At 42.4% G+C, this 16,631-nt stretch overlaps 1 protein-coding gene across 3 annotated transcripts in view; it reads left to right on the top strand.

Moving 5' to 3' along the window:
* Positions 1 to 6: 6 nt before the first annotated feature.
* Positions 7 to 16,631, top strand: part of Otulin (OTU deubiquitinase with linear linkage specificity) — a 29,048-nt gene continuing 12,423 nt past the window's right edge. Inside the window, exons 1-4 of one of the 3 annotated variants that reach the window (XM_029557994.1) lie at positions 7 to 96; positions 8,951 to 9,027; positions 13,083 to 13,177; positions 15,434 to 15,577. In XM_029557994.1, the coding sequence (XP_029413854.1) occupies positions 8,961 to 9,027; positions 13,083 to 13,177; positions 15,434 to 15,577 (306 nt within the window). In that variant the 5' untranslated portion in view covers positions 7 to 96; positions 8,951 to 8,960. Of the gene's footprint in view, positions 97 to 133; positions 306 to 8,950; positions 9,028 to 13,082; positions 13,178 to 15,433; positions 15,578 to 16,631 lie in introns of those variants that run through there. The other 2 variants (XM_029557995.1, XM_029557996.1) reach the window with 2 other exon arrangements.

Genomic DNA, 16,631 nt, shown 5'->3' with positions numbered 1-16,631 from the left:
CGCGTCCCCGGGCCCCGGGCGAGCCGCAGCGCGGGAGGGCGGGAAGGTGGCGGCGGCCTCGCAGCCCCGGGCCGCGGTGCGGTTCCCGGCCGAGCAGTGAGTGAGCGGGACCCGACGGGCGCGGGGCCGGGGACACGTTCGCCAGGGTCCAAGGAGCGCCGCGGTGACTGCTGCTAGTCTCCAGAGTTAGGGGAAGCCCCGGGAGTTGGGGAGGAAGCCCGGGGCCTGTTTAACGACCTCCTGCAGCCTTCCTCCCACCTGGCCCCTGCTGCAGATCCGCCTCCCGACATGCTTGGTCCTGAAAGGCGAGTCCCACCTGTTGGGCAGACTTCGACACGGGCTGGCCCCTTCGTGTATCCTGGCCTGACCTGGCTAGGCATCCCTCCTGCTCTTTGCTTTTAAACACAAACTCAGTGCCGGTTTAGAACGGTTCTTTACAGCTGTGAAGAAAACGGCATACATCGGAAGTGTCTACACCTTATGCCAGGGTCTGGAGGTGCATATGCGGCTTGAGAGAAACCCTTCTACACTTTAGAGTGCTAGGCGTGGTCTTTGGAGTTACGAAATTGAAAGATTAGCCAGCCAGTTTGATTAGTATTGATCCGAAAGTTAGTATTGATCTGAAAGTTAAATTGTGGGGTGTGTTCAAACGGCCCTTTAGCCTTCCTTTAATCTGAAAGGTCTTTTGAAGGATTGTTATGTAGATGTAGAATAGCTTGTTTGCACCCTGCTTTGCGGTGGCTTTAACAGCTTTCATTTATGGAGCATCCAACTGTGATGGTAATTACTCATGTAATGAGCTAATGGTTACTGAGGAAAGATTAGTGTAAGGAGGCCTCAAATTCTTTCCATATCTGGACAGGCAATTTAAAAGTTGATGGCATTTGCTGTTGGCTTGGGGAGCTTGTAAGTCTGTATTGGGGTCAGCATTCTCTCAGCCCCAGGTAGTTGTGCTGGATCTTCTGTAGCCACTGAATCTGTACATCCTGGCCTTTTTTTTTTTTTTTTTTTCCAATGATGTACCTCGATTCTTAAATAGTGGTAGTTAATCTTCTTTATATAGGAACTCCATATACAGGCACATGTGTGAATTGATCTGATCTGTGGCTGCTGAGTTGTTGTCTAGGTTAGGGACCTTTCTCAGAACCTGCCGAGGGTTAGGCAAGGGTTTTTCTCTGCTCTTCCTCTGAGCCCAAGCTGGTTTCTAACTGCTGCTGCTCCTGCCTGCCTTCCTCCTACCCTGGATCCTCCCCTAGATGCCCTGACTCTCAACTGTAGCACCCCAGCTTTGCTTTTGCGGTTTCAGGTCCCCTGAGAGGTGCCTAAACTTTTGAAGCCAGACCCACATACCCACAAGTAGAAGTATTTGTTTGGCAGGTTTTCTGGTAATGTGATTCTCCGGAACAGCTAAGGAAATGGACCTCAGCCGGAAGGAGTGCTTCCACAAGGAAGCAGTTGTGGTGCTCGTGCACTGTCAAACTGCTGTAGGTAGCCTTAAAGCTGAAAGCCAAGTTTGTCATCTTAAACTTGAGGAAGCAGTTGCAGGCTCTTTAGGCACAGCTTGGCCAGGGAGACACAGGTAGTAGATTTCAAAACCAAGTTTCTGTTTTTTTATTTGCATTTTATGTGTGTAAGTATTTTGCCCACATGCATATAAGTACTCCACATGCATGCATTGCCCATGGAGACAAGAACGGGGCATTGGGTCCCTTGGAACTGGAGACGGAATGTTGTTAGCTGCCAGGTGGGTGCTAGGAATCAAACCCTGGTCCTCAGCAAGAACAGCCAGGGCTCTTTACCACTGAGCCATCTCCAGCCCCAAACCAAGTTTCTTGGTGCTTGGGTGAGAGCCCTTGTTGGCATCTTCCTGACTTTTCAGCAAAGCTAGACAGAGAGACATGGTTTATGATAGCAAGCTCCAGTGTCCCACACAGTTATCATTTGTGGTTTTATTAGCCTAACGTCTTTTCTCACTGCATTCATTGCCTTTAATGAGCTCATTCTCCTTTGACCCCCTCAGATTGGGAAATGAGTAGAACTTAAAAATGTTACGATGTGAACATCATACCTTAAGTTGTACACTTTGAAGCCATTTTACCTTTCTGAATTACCATTATATGGGTGATGGGGCTGGTTCTCTTTGTGAGGATTTTTCAGGGACATGTATTATGTAAATACAACATAGTTTACAGTATAATGTATACCTGTGAATGTTTGCATGTACAATGTAATGAATATCTTTAAAAAATCTGTGTTTTAGTCATTGGCATCAAGGCCCTTTTTTCCACTCAGAATCATTGAAGTATTTGCGCCAGGAAATATGGAACATAATAATAGATATGATTTGATAGTCCATGAAGTTGTTTGTAAATACGTTTAGGGAAAATTGGTTATGAATACAAATCATCGCCAATCTCCTGGATTATTTGTTTGGACTCTGACTGAAGGGTATGAGGGACGTTGATTTTCTAGTAGCCCAGGCTGCTCTTGATGTCTTTCCAGTAAGCTCACTGCATTTTGCAAGAGAGAGAACTGGGGAAGAGGACCATAGAAACCACATGGACACACTGCTCTCTAAAAACTGCAGTTTTTCTTTTGGTAATCACCTTTTTGAGGGCTGTAGTTAACTGGTGTCTCCTGAACAAGCCCGCAGGATGGTTTGGCATTAGCTGGCGTTGACTTTCTGCAATTTCTCTGGCTGCTCCTTGACTTTCTGCATCTCCCTGGCTGTTGGTGTTAGCAGTCTCCTTTGCTCTGTCTCTTGTTCGCCTCCCTCCCATGTTTGCTTTCTGCTCCACCTACTTGGTACCCATAGCTCAGCTAAGCCACACTATCGTTTGAAGGACATGGCCAAGCCAGGGAATTCAGTGCTCAGGGAATTCAGACTGCTTAATGTCCCAGGGGTTGAATCTGAGATTCATGGTGGGCTGTGTGTGCAAACACTCCAATAGTCTGTTACGTGAAATTGAAGGCAAAACTGTTTCAGGGCCAAGATAGGGATCCTTAAAGGGTCTGTGAGAACCCCTGTGACAGAAGTATTGAGTTGTTCTGGGGACTGCCAAACATACTGTTACGTGTTTTCTCTGCCCGTCCCAGCCTAGCTCCTAGCTTGTAGGATGAGGATAGGTCTATGTGAACGCGGATACGGATTTCCTTTCCTTTTCCTCTCCTTTCCCCGAGGAAAAACCTACTTCAGGAATCACCTAGCATTTTCTAGACCTCGTCATTGGACATGACTGTGTCGTCCTTACATACTTCTGGAATTCACGTGGAGCAGCATGAGCGGACGTGGAAAGTCCACTTGCAGAAGGGGTGGAACTTTGGCCTTGGTGCTGGTACTTTCCTACATTTGATGTGCTGTGCTATTTACCCCTTTCTGCAGCCACTGAGCAGTGGAGAAAGGCTGGGTTCAGTGATCTTTGCCTTTCCTGTGTCTGTGTGGGAAGGTGGGTTGGTGTCACACCTGTTAACTGTCTCACCAGTACTGCCTGGACCATGTGTCTTGTAGAACAGGCCAAGTTAAGCATCAGCTGCAGGGCTCCTGTTTAGAACTGAACAAAGCTGTACTCAGTTTTGTTTTGTTTTTGTTTTGAAGACAACTAACGATGCCTTGGTCAAAGGTTCATAATGATGAATAATTAAAACTGTCATGGGGGCTAGAGAGATGGCTTAGTTGTTAAGAGCACCTGCTGCTCTTGAGAGGACCCAAGTTTGGTTTCCAGCCTCCACATGGCAGTTAACAACCGTTTGTAAACCCATTTCTAGGGGATCTGATGCCCTCTTTTGGCCTCCACTCGGCACATACATGGTGCAAGCAAATGGTCATATACGTAAAATAATAAAAAAAATCTTTTTAAAAGAGAAATAATGTCTTGTTAGCCTTGTATATATGTTAGAATTGTTTTCATGTCTGCACTTGAATCAGAAATAGAAAAAAATGGCTTCCCAGAAATCTGCTTCACCAAACTCTGATTTTAATTTGCAGTTTTTGTTGGAAATAGTATAATTTTGCCTACACTAATGAACGTTTTCAGAACAAGTCTAGCTGGGTGTGGTGGTGCATGCCTTTAATCCCAGTACTCAGGAAGCAGTCAGGCAGATCTCTCTGAGATGGGGCCCTCCTGGTCTATGTAGCGAGTTCCAAATCAGCTGGGGCTACAGGGAGACTCTCTCAAATAAACAAAAACCAAAAAAATTACCCCACCCCAAAACAAAACATAATAAACCCAAACAAACAAATCCCCAAACAAAACAAGTCTGACTTGGGCATGGTTTTCCATGCCTATAACCCCAGTACTCAGGAAGGTGGAGAAACAGGAGGATTAGGGGTTCAAAGCCAACCTCGACCACAAGAGACCTTATCTCACTCCCCCAAACAAACACATCTTCAAAAATTTGTAGATGTGGAGGTCTTCAAATAGAATAAGATGTACCATTTAGTATGTAGCAGCATTAACTCAATTTGGCATGCTGTCTTTAAGAGTAGAATAGTTCATCTCTAGCTTATGAGAAATTGGGAACTTGAAAATAGATACCTTCAAATAATGTCATGCTGCTAAACCAAGAATTTCCCTAATGCTAGGAATTATTAGCATTTTGGTTTACACATTAAGTCAGTTCGAGGTAATTGACTAGCATGTCTGGAAATTGACTCATTGTGTTTTACTTTACCATTTTCTAGCTGTCTTTATTTTCCAGAAGAAAAGGTTTTGCTGTGATGACATCTGAGCCTGTGGGGTCGTGGCCTCTTTTTGGCCAGGGTGGACATCTCCTTACCCTCATCCCAACACTTAGGCAGAGAAAGTTGCCACTGGGTTCAGAGCTTTCAGCTTTGATGGTTTTATCTTAATTCTGCTTTTCCTTTAATTGTTTCATTGCCTTTCCTTTCCAGAACAAAAATCCAAGCCTCTACCTACTGCAGATTCCCAACTTTAAATGTCATTTCATTTCGTCATTGTTTTTAGCGATAACACTTTGACACTTGAAACTTGAATGCAAAAGTTTTGGAGGTTGAACCCAGTGCTTTGCCACTGAGCGACAGCCCAAAGGCAAAAGTTTGAGTGAAATATTTTTACTTCATTATTTTTGGTTCTGGGCATTGAGCCCCCAGGGACTTGGGCATGCTAGGCAAGTGCTGTAGCTCCATCTCTGAAGTTTTTAAAAAATAATTTAATCCTCTCCCTCATCTCCCTGTCTCTTCCTCCCCTCCCTCCATTTATCCCAAGGTCAATGAATGGTTCATTTTGGCTGTCATGTTTTCCTTTCTGACTATATTGATCTTTATTACTTAAATTTGAGATTTATCTTTTCTCCAAGGAGAATCGGCTTTGGAATCATGTTTTTATTCTTTTTTTTTTTTTTTTTTTTTTTTTTTTTTTTTGAGACAAGGTCTCACTCTAGCACTGGCTGGCTTGGAACTCACTCTGTTGACAAAGCTGGCCTTGAACTCACAGGGATCCAGAAATCATTTTAAAGGCCATATTACAGTTAACCTTTGGTGGCTAAGAAAATGAGCAAATACTGGTGCACAGGGTCTGAGAGAGACCGAGTGGAGCTCTTACTTGGCAGTTGCTGCTTGCTCCCTGTGCACTGAGTCCTGACCATGCTTTGGGATTCCAGCAGTCTTCCTTGCATTCAGCTCTCCTGTTTGTTCTGCTGTTTGTTTCTTTCTTGTTGGCCTTTGGAGGAATTTGTATTTGTAAAACTACCCCTCTGGACACTGGGGTTGAGACTGTGGTGTTGGTTATTTTGTAGATTTAAAACAAAGAGGACCAAAAGGGAGCCAAATGGGCATGCAGGATAGCCTTAGGATTTGCCTGAACTGCAGACATGTGGGTGGACTGTAGCTTAAATGGAAGAGGAACCTGCCGGCCACACAGCTCTTAATACTCTTCTCATTGGAGATGAGAAAACCAAGGGCAAGATGGAGAAGTGTCTTGTTCAAAACTGGCTTCTGATAATGGACATATATCAAGAAAGTGATTTGTTTCAGTGACTATTTTAGAGGATCACAATTTCTGTTACAGATGAAACTAGATTTGACCAAAAGATGTTGTTAAACTTATGAGAGAATAATGACCACGTGTGGTCATGCTTTATTTTGAGCCTTTGATCTGTAGTCCCCATGCATCTGTTTGCTTTTAGCTTTGGCACAGGCTCTGTGGGTGACATCATACGTTTTGCTTAAAATCTTACTTGAGCGCAAGGAAAGTACCGTTTTTGTGATATTTGTTTTCTTACCCCCACAACATTAACACATACACATACATACACACTAGGAAAAAAATGGAATAAGGAATGATCAATGGGCACATTGCCTATTAATACTTTCTATGCTAGTGGCTATATGAGAGTAATAGCTAACTCTTGAATACTAATTATTTTAAATGTGTCTTTGTCACAGTAGAGGTAAACACTGTGGTAACCACAGTGCCTAGAGCTAATTGGGTTGGAATGAAGGGAACTAAATTCTGCCAGTCTTATGTCTTTGGTGCTCCAAGATCAACTGTTGCTCTCTGTAGAGAGTGCACTCACACAGCATGTGTCGGGGTGTGTTAGGCAAGAGGCACATCAAGATTCTGAATTTGTTGGGAAGAGAGAACTGTAGCAGATCACAGGTGTAAAATTGCAGGGTTGTGGTGGTCAGGTATTTGGATGAATGCTGGGTGGTGCTTAGGGGAATAATCAGATTCATGCTGGAGGGAAGTGGTGGGTAAGGTGCAGGGTTTTTTGTTTTTGTTTGCTTTTTTGGAGACAGAATCTTCTTGTGTATCACAGGTTGACCTTGACCTCATGATCCTCTGGCTTCAGCCTTTTGAGTTTGGGGATTATAGGCATGTCTACAAGGTGTAGGCTTTGACATTTGTTCTCCCCTAGTTTGGAAAATATTTGGTGGTTTCATCGGGATCTTGTTAGACTCCCAGAGAGCTGGGGTGATGAGAAAACTGGAAACAGAGGGATCTCTATTCACTTTTTGTTCTTATGAGCCTTAGCTTAACACTTGGTCCTTCCTGAGTTCCATTGTCTTGAGTGTCTCTCTCCCTAGTTTTGGGCAAGGATGGGGTACTGTCAGAAATGTAAGGCATTGGGGGGTCTGCACATTCCTTATGTGGTATCTTGGTGGTTTTTTTTTTTTTTTTAATAGAATAATATTTGATTCTTTGAGAATTACATACAACGTATTTGAGCATATTCAGGCCCCTCCCTCATCTCTCAGATCCACTCCTACCTCCTTATCCCTCCTCATGTCCTCTAATTTTTTTAGGGCCTATTAAGTCTAATTTGTTCCCCCAAATACTTTTGGGTGTGGGTTCATTCTCCACTGGAGCATGGTCAACATTACTACCATCATACCTTTAAACTGACTCTCCCTCTCCCAACAGCTATCAATTTCCAATAGTTCCCAGCTAGGGGTAGGGCTTCATGCCCACATCCTCCCTCCACGATGGGATTTTGTTTGGCTTGGGTTTGCACAGGTCTTATGCATGCTGTCACAACCACTATGAGTCCTTATGTTCAGCTGCTCTGTTGTATCCAAAAAACATGGTTTCCTTATATTTATCCATAACCTCTGGCTCTTACAGTCTTTTTATCCCCTCTTCTGCAATAATCCTTGAGTCTTGGGAGGGGAGGGTGTCATGTAGGTGTCCCATTTAGGGCTGAACAGCCCACAGTCTCTCTTTCTCTGCACTTTGATCAGTTGTGGGTCCCTGTGTTAACAGATGCACTAATCTATGGGTATAACAAATTATTAGGAATTAATACTGTGTTAATAGTAGTAAGTTCTTTCCTATGACTTGTGTCTAGCCACAGATTTTTGCTGTGTATGGGTTCCATTTTGTAGAACAGGCCTTAAATAAGTAAGCAGAAAGTGGTGGTTACTCCCATAACATTTGTGCCACTATTGCACTAGTGGGCATAACTTGTCAGGCCAGTTGTTAAATTGTACCTCAAAGAGGTCATAGCTGAGTAAGATTGATGATTATTTTTCTCTTCTGGTAGAATCTCTTCTTTTTTAAGCTCAGTGTTGCCATGCCTTCAGATGGACTTAGTGCTTCTAGTTCCTGAGCCTTCTTAGGCCTTCTCCTGGCTGGGGACTTTACTGGCTTGCGTTGCACAGCTGCCCCTCCAGCAGCCTTGGGCTTCCCTGCCTGCACCATTTACCCCTCTGTTCTGACTGGGCTTTAACATACATGTCTTGTACTTGCAGGAAAGGTAGAGTTTGTGTTCTGTTCCTTTTATTGTCATTTTGGGGTCAGTCTTGTTTTTATCTTTTTGAGTTGCTCGAATCAAATCCAGAGCTTGAACTAGGGAAGCTCCAAGTTAGCCTTTAAATCTTCAAAGATAGGAGGGCATTTTCAAAGCAGAAGTCACGTTCATCTTTGTTTAGAATTTTTTTCCCCTTTTTAGTAATAATTCACTAAAGAGACACTTCAGGAAGCTATGGTATGCTTATGTTGTTCATTAGTAGTGCTGATACCCATTAAAACTTGTGGGAATGTTGCAGTATATGGGTGGCTTGTCCATTACTGGTTAGGGCACAGAAGCCTGGAGGATTTTTAGCTTTGGGGATTGTAATTAGTTCTTTCCTGCTTTCAGAGTAGCTATTGTCAGACTTGTGATACGTTTATGAAGTTCTGCATTCCTTTGTAAATTCTTTTATTAGTACTCTTATTGTTCTTGGAACTTTGCAGAATCATTCAGGTGCTTCACTGATTAAATACATGCTGATAGATGTTAATTTAAGTGGCCAGGTTAAGTGATGTGTAAGAAAGTGGAGTGATGGAGACACGAGTCTTTAGAACCCACATTTTTATCAACGCAGCATCATATATGTGAAAAAGTTAAACTTTTAGTGTCTTATACTTTTATGAGCCACTGTATATTGTCATATAACAGAAATCGCCAGTGCATTACGAGTTTGAAAATATCTACTTTGGTGTGATTTCAGCGAGGAGGACATGTACCGTGCTGCAGATGAAATAGAAAAGGAGAAAGAATTGCTTATACATGAAAGAGGGATATCAGGTATGTTTGGAATTGTTTCATATGTAGAATTCTTTACTGTTTATAGTAGAAAATGCAGTTAGATTAGTATATCTACTTTCATAAAATGTGGGCATATATTTCCTAGAAAATACTCATATTCACACAATCTTTCTGCATTAATTATTCATTTTACTGAAATACATTTAGGGAAGACCTTTTCTTGTGGCTTTTAGAATTTTAATGCAAGTGTTCTGCCTGTACCTCTTGACTCTGGTTCTCTCAGTTCTTTGTCTTTTTGAAGAGTTTGAATTTGAAAGGTGTTTTTCATTTCCAATTGAAAGAAGCTGACTATGTACACATCCTTGCATGAAGATGGCCATGCTATCTGGTTGACTATAGAAGAGTGCTCCTGGTTTGATGGCACCAGTCCTCATTTTATGACTGCACACCACCCGTGCTGTTCTGCCAGGCCTGCTCTTCTCACTCCCACAAGGCCTTTCACCTGGACTTGGTGTTCCCTGTCTCCCTGGACTCCAGTGATTTTGCCATCAGAGCTGAAATTAATAGTATCTTTCCTTTGCTGGTGCCGTCTAGTCAGAAGCCGAATAGAGATGTTCTATAGATTGTTCATGGTGGCATTTTCCTTTTCATTCCTTGTATAGCTTATGTGTTCTGCCTTGTTTTGAGAGCTGGCTTCTGTTTATCTCAGGGCTAACAAAAGCATTATTGTAATGAAGAACAAATACAAAGTTTTGATGGTATGTTCTGAGTCCTAGGCATTGGTGAATCCTTCCGTGCAGTAGCCAACAGAGATGTCTTTGTGGTGGTCTTCCTTAGAACTTTAGAGAATGTTCAGTGTCTACTTCTGTGTTGTTCCAAACCACTCCAGACAGAGGAGTTCTGTTGGCCATCTTTCTATAGGCATTGGTGAATCCTTCCGTGCAGTAGCCAACAGAGATGTCTTTGTGGTAGTCTTCCTTAGAACTTTAGAGAATGTTCTGTTGGCCATCTTTCTAGGGCCATCATGCCCTTGCGTATTTAGCCATTGTTTACTACGCTGCAGGACTTCCTGTTTCTTTCTTCCACTTTCTAGGCTCTGTTGTGTGTGATTCTCTTCTGTCCACATTGTACCTCGTGTAGGTGTCCAAGTGTTTTAGTGGATCCAGTAACTTCCAGTTTTAGTCTGACAGTGAAATGGGTCTCTGCACTCCTTACCTCTCAGTCCTGAGTTCATTGTCTTTCCTGCCTTTCCTTTAGCAGTGCTCCTTCCTCCAGAGCAGAGCACAGAGTGAGACAGAGTATTCTTATTCTCTTGTTGGTGAGAAAACATTTCTTCCTAACTCAGGTCAGCAAATCGTGGCTTCTGGGCCTTGACCTACCACCTGGTTTTATACATAAAGTTTTATTGGAACTTCTTACTTTACATACTGCCTTGGGTGACTTTCTTCATGATACAGTTGAGTAGTGCCGAAAGAAACTTTATGGCCCCTAAAACCCAGGCTATTTTCTCTCTGACCTATTGCAGAAGATGTTTGAGGTCTCTGTACTAGTCTGTCCTCTGAGAGCCCAGCTTCCTAATGGGTTCCCAGTTTCATTTCTTACCTTTTGAGGTCTGATTCTTGTATTTGTCATTTCTGTGGTGCTTGAGGATCAGATGTTATTATTTGAGCTGTAGCTTACCACTCTGATTTTCAACTTCCCATATTTATTTTTATTTTACTTTATTTTTTTACTTTATTTATTTATTTATTTTTGCAATAGAAATATTCTTCCTGGAAACGTCAAACAAGAGTGTATAGTTCACAGTTAAATGAAGGGTGGTGCTCTCAGTGAGCTGCTGGAGGTCAGGCTTTGCCTTATCCTGTGCCTCCAGCTCCTAGTCTAGTCAGTGTGTCCCAGTCTAGTCATAGTGTGTCCCAGTCTAGTCATAGCGTGTCCCAGTCTAGTGGCGTGTCCCAGTCTAGTCGTAGCGTGTCCCAGTCTAGTTGTAGCGTGTCCCAGTCTAGTCGTAGTGTGTCCTAGTCTAGTCGTAGTATGCAGTAACTGCTGGTGGCCTCTGCCCAGGGACAGGAGCCCAGTGGACTTCAGGTAACGTTTGAGTGCTTCCAGCTATACAGCTCCCACCTCACACAGACCTCTGATTCAGCACAGGACTAGGCCTGTGGATTGGCCTCTTGCCTATGTAAGAGCCCTGGGCCAGCTTCCTCCCCTCTGTTCTGAGATGGTGGGACTCCCCAGTTCTGTCCAGGGGACAGTCTTAGTGTGTTTGAGAGTGAGGACAGCAGAGAGGAAGGCAGGAAGGGTGACTTCCTGTCTGAGGGCCCTCCTTATGCTGATAGGGTCCTTTCTCTTTAAGTTCACCTCCCTCCCTGGCAAGAACTTAGGGCCCAGAAAGGGCCCTGACTGCCTGTTAGCACTTCCTGTTTCGGGGAGGTGAGTGGGAAGGCAGGCACATCGGAGCACTTCTCCATACTTGAATAGATGCTCAAAGATTATTTCTTGAATTTAAAAGATGAAGGGTCCTTATTTGAGGATTGGTTGTACAACTGCGGTACTGATGGTCTCTGTATGTTTTCCCTTTGGGGTGTGTTTCACTTTCAGGTTAATTTTGGTGTATGCCACAGAAATGGATCTGTGTTACCTATGTATGTATTGTTTTCCCTTTTGTGGAAAAGGATTTTATGAAAGGATTCACGATGAAATTTTTTAAAAGCCAGTTCTTAGAGTTTACTTACAAAGGAAAGATTGGATTCCCCTAAACCATAGGGAAACTTGTGCCCCTTAATTTTCCTGGCTTCTGCCACAGGCTTGTCAATGCCTGTGGTCTTCCCAGTAAACCACAGAAGTCCACTCGGGAGAGTACTTGTCCTCATGCTCGTCACATTTCTCCGTCCACATGGCCTGTATTAGAACCTGGAAAATTATTTGTTGAGTTGAATAAAGCATTTATTATGTACAGCTTATTCAGGATTATATGTGTTCTGAAGGATTTCTAGGTTTATACTCTAAAATTACCACTCATATCTGTATCTTTAAAATGTTTTAAAGGAAACCAAGATGTACTAAAAAATTTGCTCCATTTTCTTCTTGAAACAAATTGTCATGTACATGTATGTATATACATATATCATAAAACCAAGTATTTCTGTTAAATAAAAAAAATCTTGCTTAAGGCCCTAGGTTCAGTCCCCAGTATTAAGAGAGGCAGAGAGAGATGGGGGTTGGGGGCAGGAAGGAATGAATCTGAAGAATCTAAAGGCATTAAACCAAAAGCTGTGACATTTGGTTGATCCTGAGCTGTATTAATTTGGGGAGACATCAAAGGAGGTCTGTGAAATCAGCCAACAGTGAGTGCTCTCTTACTTTCTGACTTTATTAACTATAACCTCTTGGGTTCAGCAGAATATAAGTAAATGCATACGTAATTTTTGTTAGTTTTCTCTGTGTAATAGATATGAAAAACTAAAAATCATAGAAATATGTTCTCATAGTCCATATGATTGCCTCTGATGCTAAAAGTTCATAGACACCTGTGTGTTGGTGCAATTCCAGGTGCTGAGAGCACAGCTGAGAAGCAAAGCCCGAGCTTTAAGAAGCTCATGTTTTACTTACATGTTTGTGCATGGGTATGTCCTAGGGCTACACAAAGAGAAATATGTCAGGTGTTGGTAGGAGGTCAGAGAAAACCAAAGCTGTCTAAAGAGTAGAAAGCAAAAGGGGCATGTGATAGTATGCTGTCCTGGGGGGCTGTAGGCAGGGCAAGAGCAGAGTCAGTGTAGGGAGTGGTGAGCTGAGGCCAGAGAGTCAGTGCTGGGTTAGCCATGGGGGCTTGTGGCTAGGAGATGGCTTGTCCAGAGCTGAGGGCTGAGCTGGGAGGCTCCTGAGCCATTGAGAGACCCCTGTGGTTACTAGGGGTGGTATGAGGGTGGCTTGGACTTGAGGTGTAGGCAGTGGCAGAATTCAGAATTTTTTAAAATGGGGAAAGGAATAAAGAGCCCCCCTCCATGTAAAGCAGGAGTGTTGTTTTCATTATTCTTTGGTTTATTACTTGTTTCATTTTTGTTTTGTTTTGTTTTGTTTTCATTCTTTAACAGAACCCATATTAAGTGTGGCTCCTGAAATGGATATTATGGACTACTGCAAAAAAGAGTGGAGGGGAAATACTCAGAAAGCCACATGTATGAAAAAGGTACAGCGAAGGCGCATCCATTTCAATTCTTTAAACGTCTGTCTTAAGTTATATATCATATTATATTTTTAGATGTTGGTTAAGACAACTGCCATGAGCCTTTGTAAATATTGGCGTTCTAATTTTAGAGATGAGGAAACATACTCCAAAGATAAGGACTTGTTTGGAGTCATCGTATTAATATAGAATTAGCATTCTTCAGTAACTAAATTTCTTTGAAAAACATTAACTGTGCTGTTGAGAGTTGGGTCAGGCATTGGTAGTCCTCTTGGGGACATTTGAGAGTGCTGTTCTTAGTCTGGTGTTGTAAAAGCCTCAGGGATTGGTGGGGCGGATTTGGTCATAAGCTCTTAAGTCCTAGGGTATAGAAACCTCCTATACTCTTTATACAGAGGGATATTGAACCATCTCATTCAAGGTGTCTCAGAAACTACCTCCACTTTGAATAAGGTACTGGCAATCCTGACATAGTCTCAAGACTGTGAGATGGGTTGGGATCTTCAGAATGTATCCCCAACCCATCATTCCTTGTTACAGGATAAAACCATGTCAGATTACTACTGCTTGACTATTTTTGACCTACAAAAATGACAATGTCAAATTTGTACCATTTCCTAGAACTTTTGGGTTTTATCTTTTGTTTTTTTCTTGGGATTGTTTCTATTTTGAATTTGAATTAGAGATTAGAGTATTAGTATATTAGAGATACTGACCTGTCATACTTGATAGAAAAATCTAATGATTTTAGGTTAGAACTTTATTGCTTAGTGTTTCGAAGTTTTAGATATTTGAATATTGGTTTTGTTTCCTCTTAGCTTGCTTCTATAGAAAATACCCCTCATCTCTTAGGGTTGCTTAAGGATTTTTTTGCCACTTGGAAAGCTGAGAGAATATATCAGCCCTGATTCTCACAAATCTGCGTTCTAAGCCCTTGTTAGTGAGCTCAGTCACAGAATACTCAGGATGCTCAGTGTCTTCCAGAGGTGAAAGCCGTTTATATTTAAGAGGCCATCTACTGACTGTGCCATCAGCTATTCAGATTTTCCAATTTTCTGCCTCGTATCCACCTGTATAACCAGAAAGCTAGAATGAATCTTGCCTGTATTTTCTTACCTGCTCCAGAAATGCTTTTCCTGACTAGTAATTTTATTTTGCTGCTTCAGTCTCTTCCAAGGATCTGTTTAACAGTTGGCATATTAGAGTGAAGATGCCTGAGTTCCTCAAATATTCCATAGAACGTTTGCTGAAGTCATTCCTGTATGTGATTGGTTTCAGGGAAAGAAAGATCTAACTCTGCAGGTGGCCTCTTCAGTAATCAAATCCAAGTACCTCATTTAGAGGTGCAACTCATTAAGACCTATGGCGTAATTAGGGAATCTCCAGTGCTTGCTGACAACTTTGATTTTGCTTTTATTTTAGTCATTATTTGCCCAATTATTTGTTTTTGTTTTGGATATTCTTCTGGAAGTGTGTATAAATACAGGTTTAATTCCTAAAAAAGTTAGATTCATCTCTGAAACAGCCTGGATAATTTGTCTTTAGAGAAATGCAGTTTCTGGGTATGGTGGTACATGCCTTTCATCTCAGCACTTGAGAGACAGAGGCAGGTGGATCTTTGTGAGATCAAGTCCAGCCTGGACTACATCGTGAGTTCCAGGTCTGCTGGGGCTACAGTGAGACTCTGTCTCAAAAAAAACAAGGAAAGGAAAGGAAAAGGAGGAGAGGGGAGGGGAGGGGAAGAGAGGGGAGGAAGGGGAAGGAAAAAGGGGAGGGGAGGGAGGGGAAAGAAGGAGGGATGGGAGGGGAAGGAAGGAGGGGAGAGGAGGGAGAGGAGGGGAGAGGAGGGGAGAGGAGGAGAGGGAGGGGAAGGAAGGAAGGAAGGAGGAAAGGAAGGAAGGGAATGATAGATAAAAGACTAATTAGGAGTCACCAGAAGCAGCAGGCTTAGTCTGCGTCATGGTTCCTTATTTGCTATAGTAGTTGGGCCACTAAACAGAATACAAAGCAACTCTCAACTTTTTATTATTAGAAAGAAGTACTTTCATGTTCATGTAAAACATCATCCTATTAAGCAAGCTTTGAAAACATTTTTAAATAATTAAAATAATAAAGCAAAAACTGAATGTCTTACATGAAAGACTGAGCTAATCTTATAACCCCTTTCCTAATAATTTGGGGCAGTTTTTCCTGTAGGCATAGAGCTTTGCTGTCTCACTCCAATAACCACCATTTTGAATTCTTTGATACTTTTCCCAGGGCTATGAGGAAGTTTCTCAGAAATTCACCTCCATAAGGCGAGTTCGTGGTGATAATTACTGTGCGCTGAGGGCCACGCTGTTCCAGGCGATGAGCCAGCTGGCGGAGCTGCCCCTCTGGCTGCAGGACCCCGAGCTCATGCTGGTACGCTGCTGCCACAGGTTTGAGACTGCAATGGTTCAGAGGTTCTTGTGAGACTTCCCTTTCCTGCTCGTGGTGTCTTTTATGTACATGTACAGCATGATGGCAGCATGTGGGTTTGTTTGACTGTGTGACCAGGATAATTTCATATAGAAAAGTGGCCAGAAATAACTTATATTTTCTAGAAGAGAATAATGATAAAACAGTACAAACAGTTCAACTGAATTAGAGACCAGGTACTTAGCGTTCATAAAAAAGCACATAGGAACAGTTTGACTTCAGTTTTGATGTTTCTGTGAAGTGGGTTGTATAATTTATTAATTGGGATCTGGCTGCAGTTTTGTGGGAGTACATAGTTCTTTAATTTTAACAGCAGTTCAACAGTGAATACTCTTTCCATGGTGATATTGTTAGTTTTATGTGGAGACCTGTTTCCCAGGTGCTCTGTAGTGCTTTAAATCTGCCACATGATGGAGATACACTGGGATCTGTGGCCCTAAGTGTCCGGGCACAAAGAAGGTCATATGATGGTATTTTATGTAGTGGTTTAATTAAAACACATGATACAAATTCTGGAACTGGTTAAACATGGCTTTGCTGGTTTTTATTGACATGTTAGATGAATTTTTTTTTTTTTTTTTGAGACAGAGTCTTAACTCTGTAGACCAGGACTCAAACTTGTGGTGGTCCTCCTCTGTCAGCCTCCCAAATGCTGGGATTACAGGTGTGAGCCACCATGACCAGCTAGATAAATCTTTGCACACAAAATAATGATAAACCATGGCAAATATGTTATTTCTGGTGTGATCTACAGCTTGTCAATAGGATTAGATAGGACTAACAGGTAAATGTCAGATGTTTGTTCTGAATGCAGTGACTGCACCTGATTAGTTTTTCTCTGTTCCACTTGAGCTGTCTACAGAGCATGGACTGTGCTTTCAGCACAACCAGTAAGTGGAACAAATGCCTTATATAGCTTGTTAATCACAGAAGGACACAGTGTTTTTAGATGGTAATATTGTGAGAGGAGAGATGTAGCTCATAGTAATTTTTAAAA

The sequence above is a fragment of the Nannospalax galili genome, unplaced genomic scaffold (assembly GCF_000622305.1).
Source record: "Nannospalax galili isolate Female #2095 unplaced genomic scaffold, S.galili_v1.0 scaffold207, whole genome shotgun sequence".
NCBI lineage: Eukaryota > Metazoa > Chordata > Mammalia > Rodentia > Spalacidae > Nannospalax > Nannospalax galili.
This window is presented reverse-complemented; position numbering and strand designations above follow the sequence as displayed.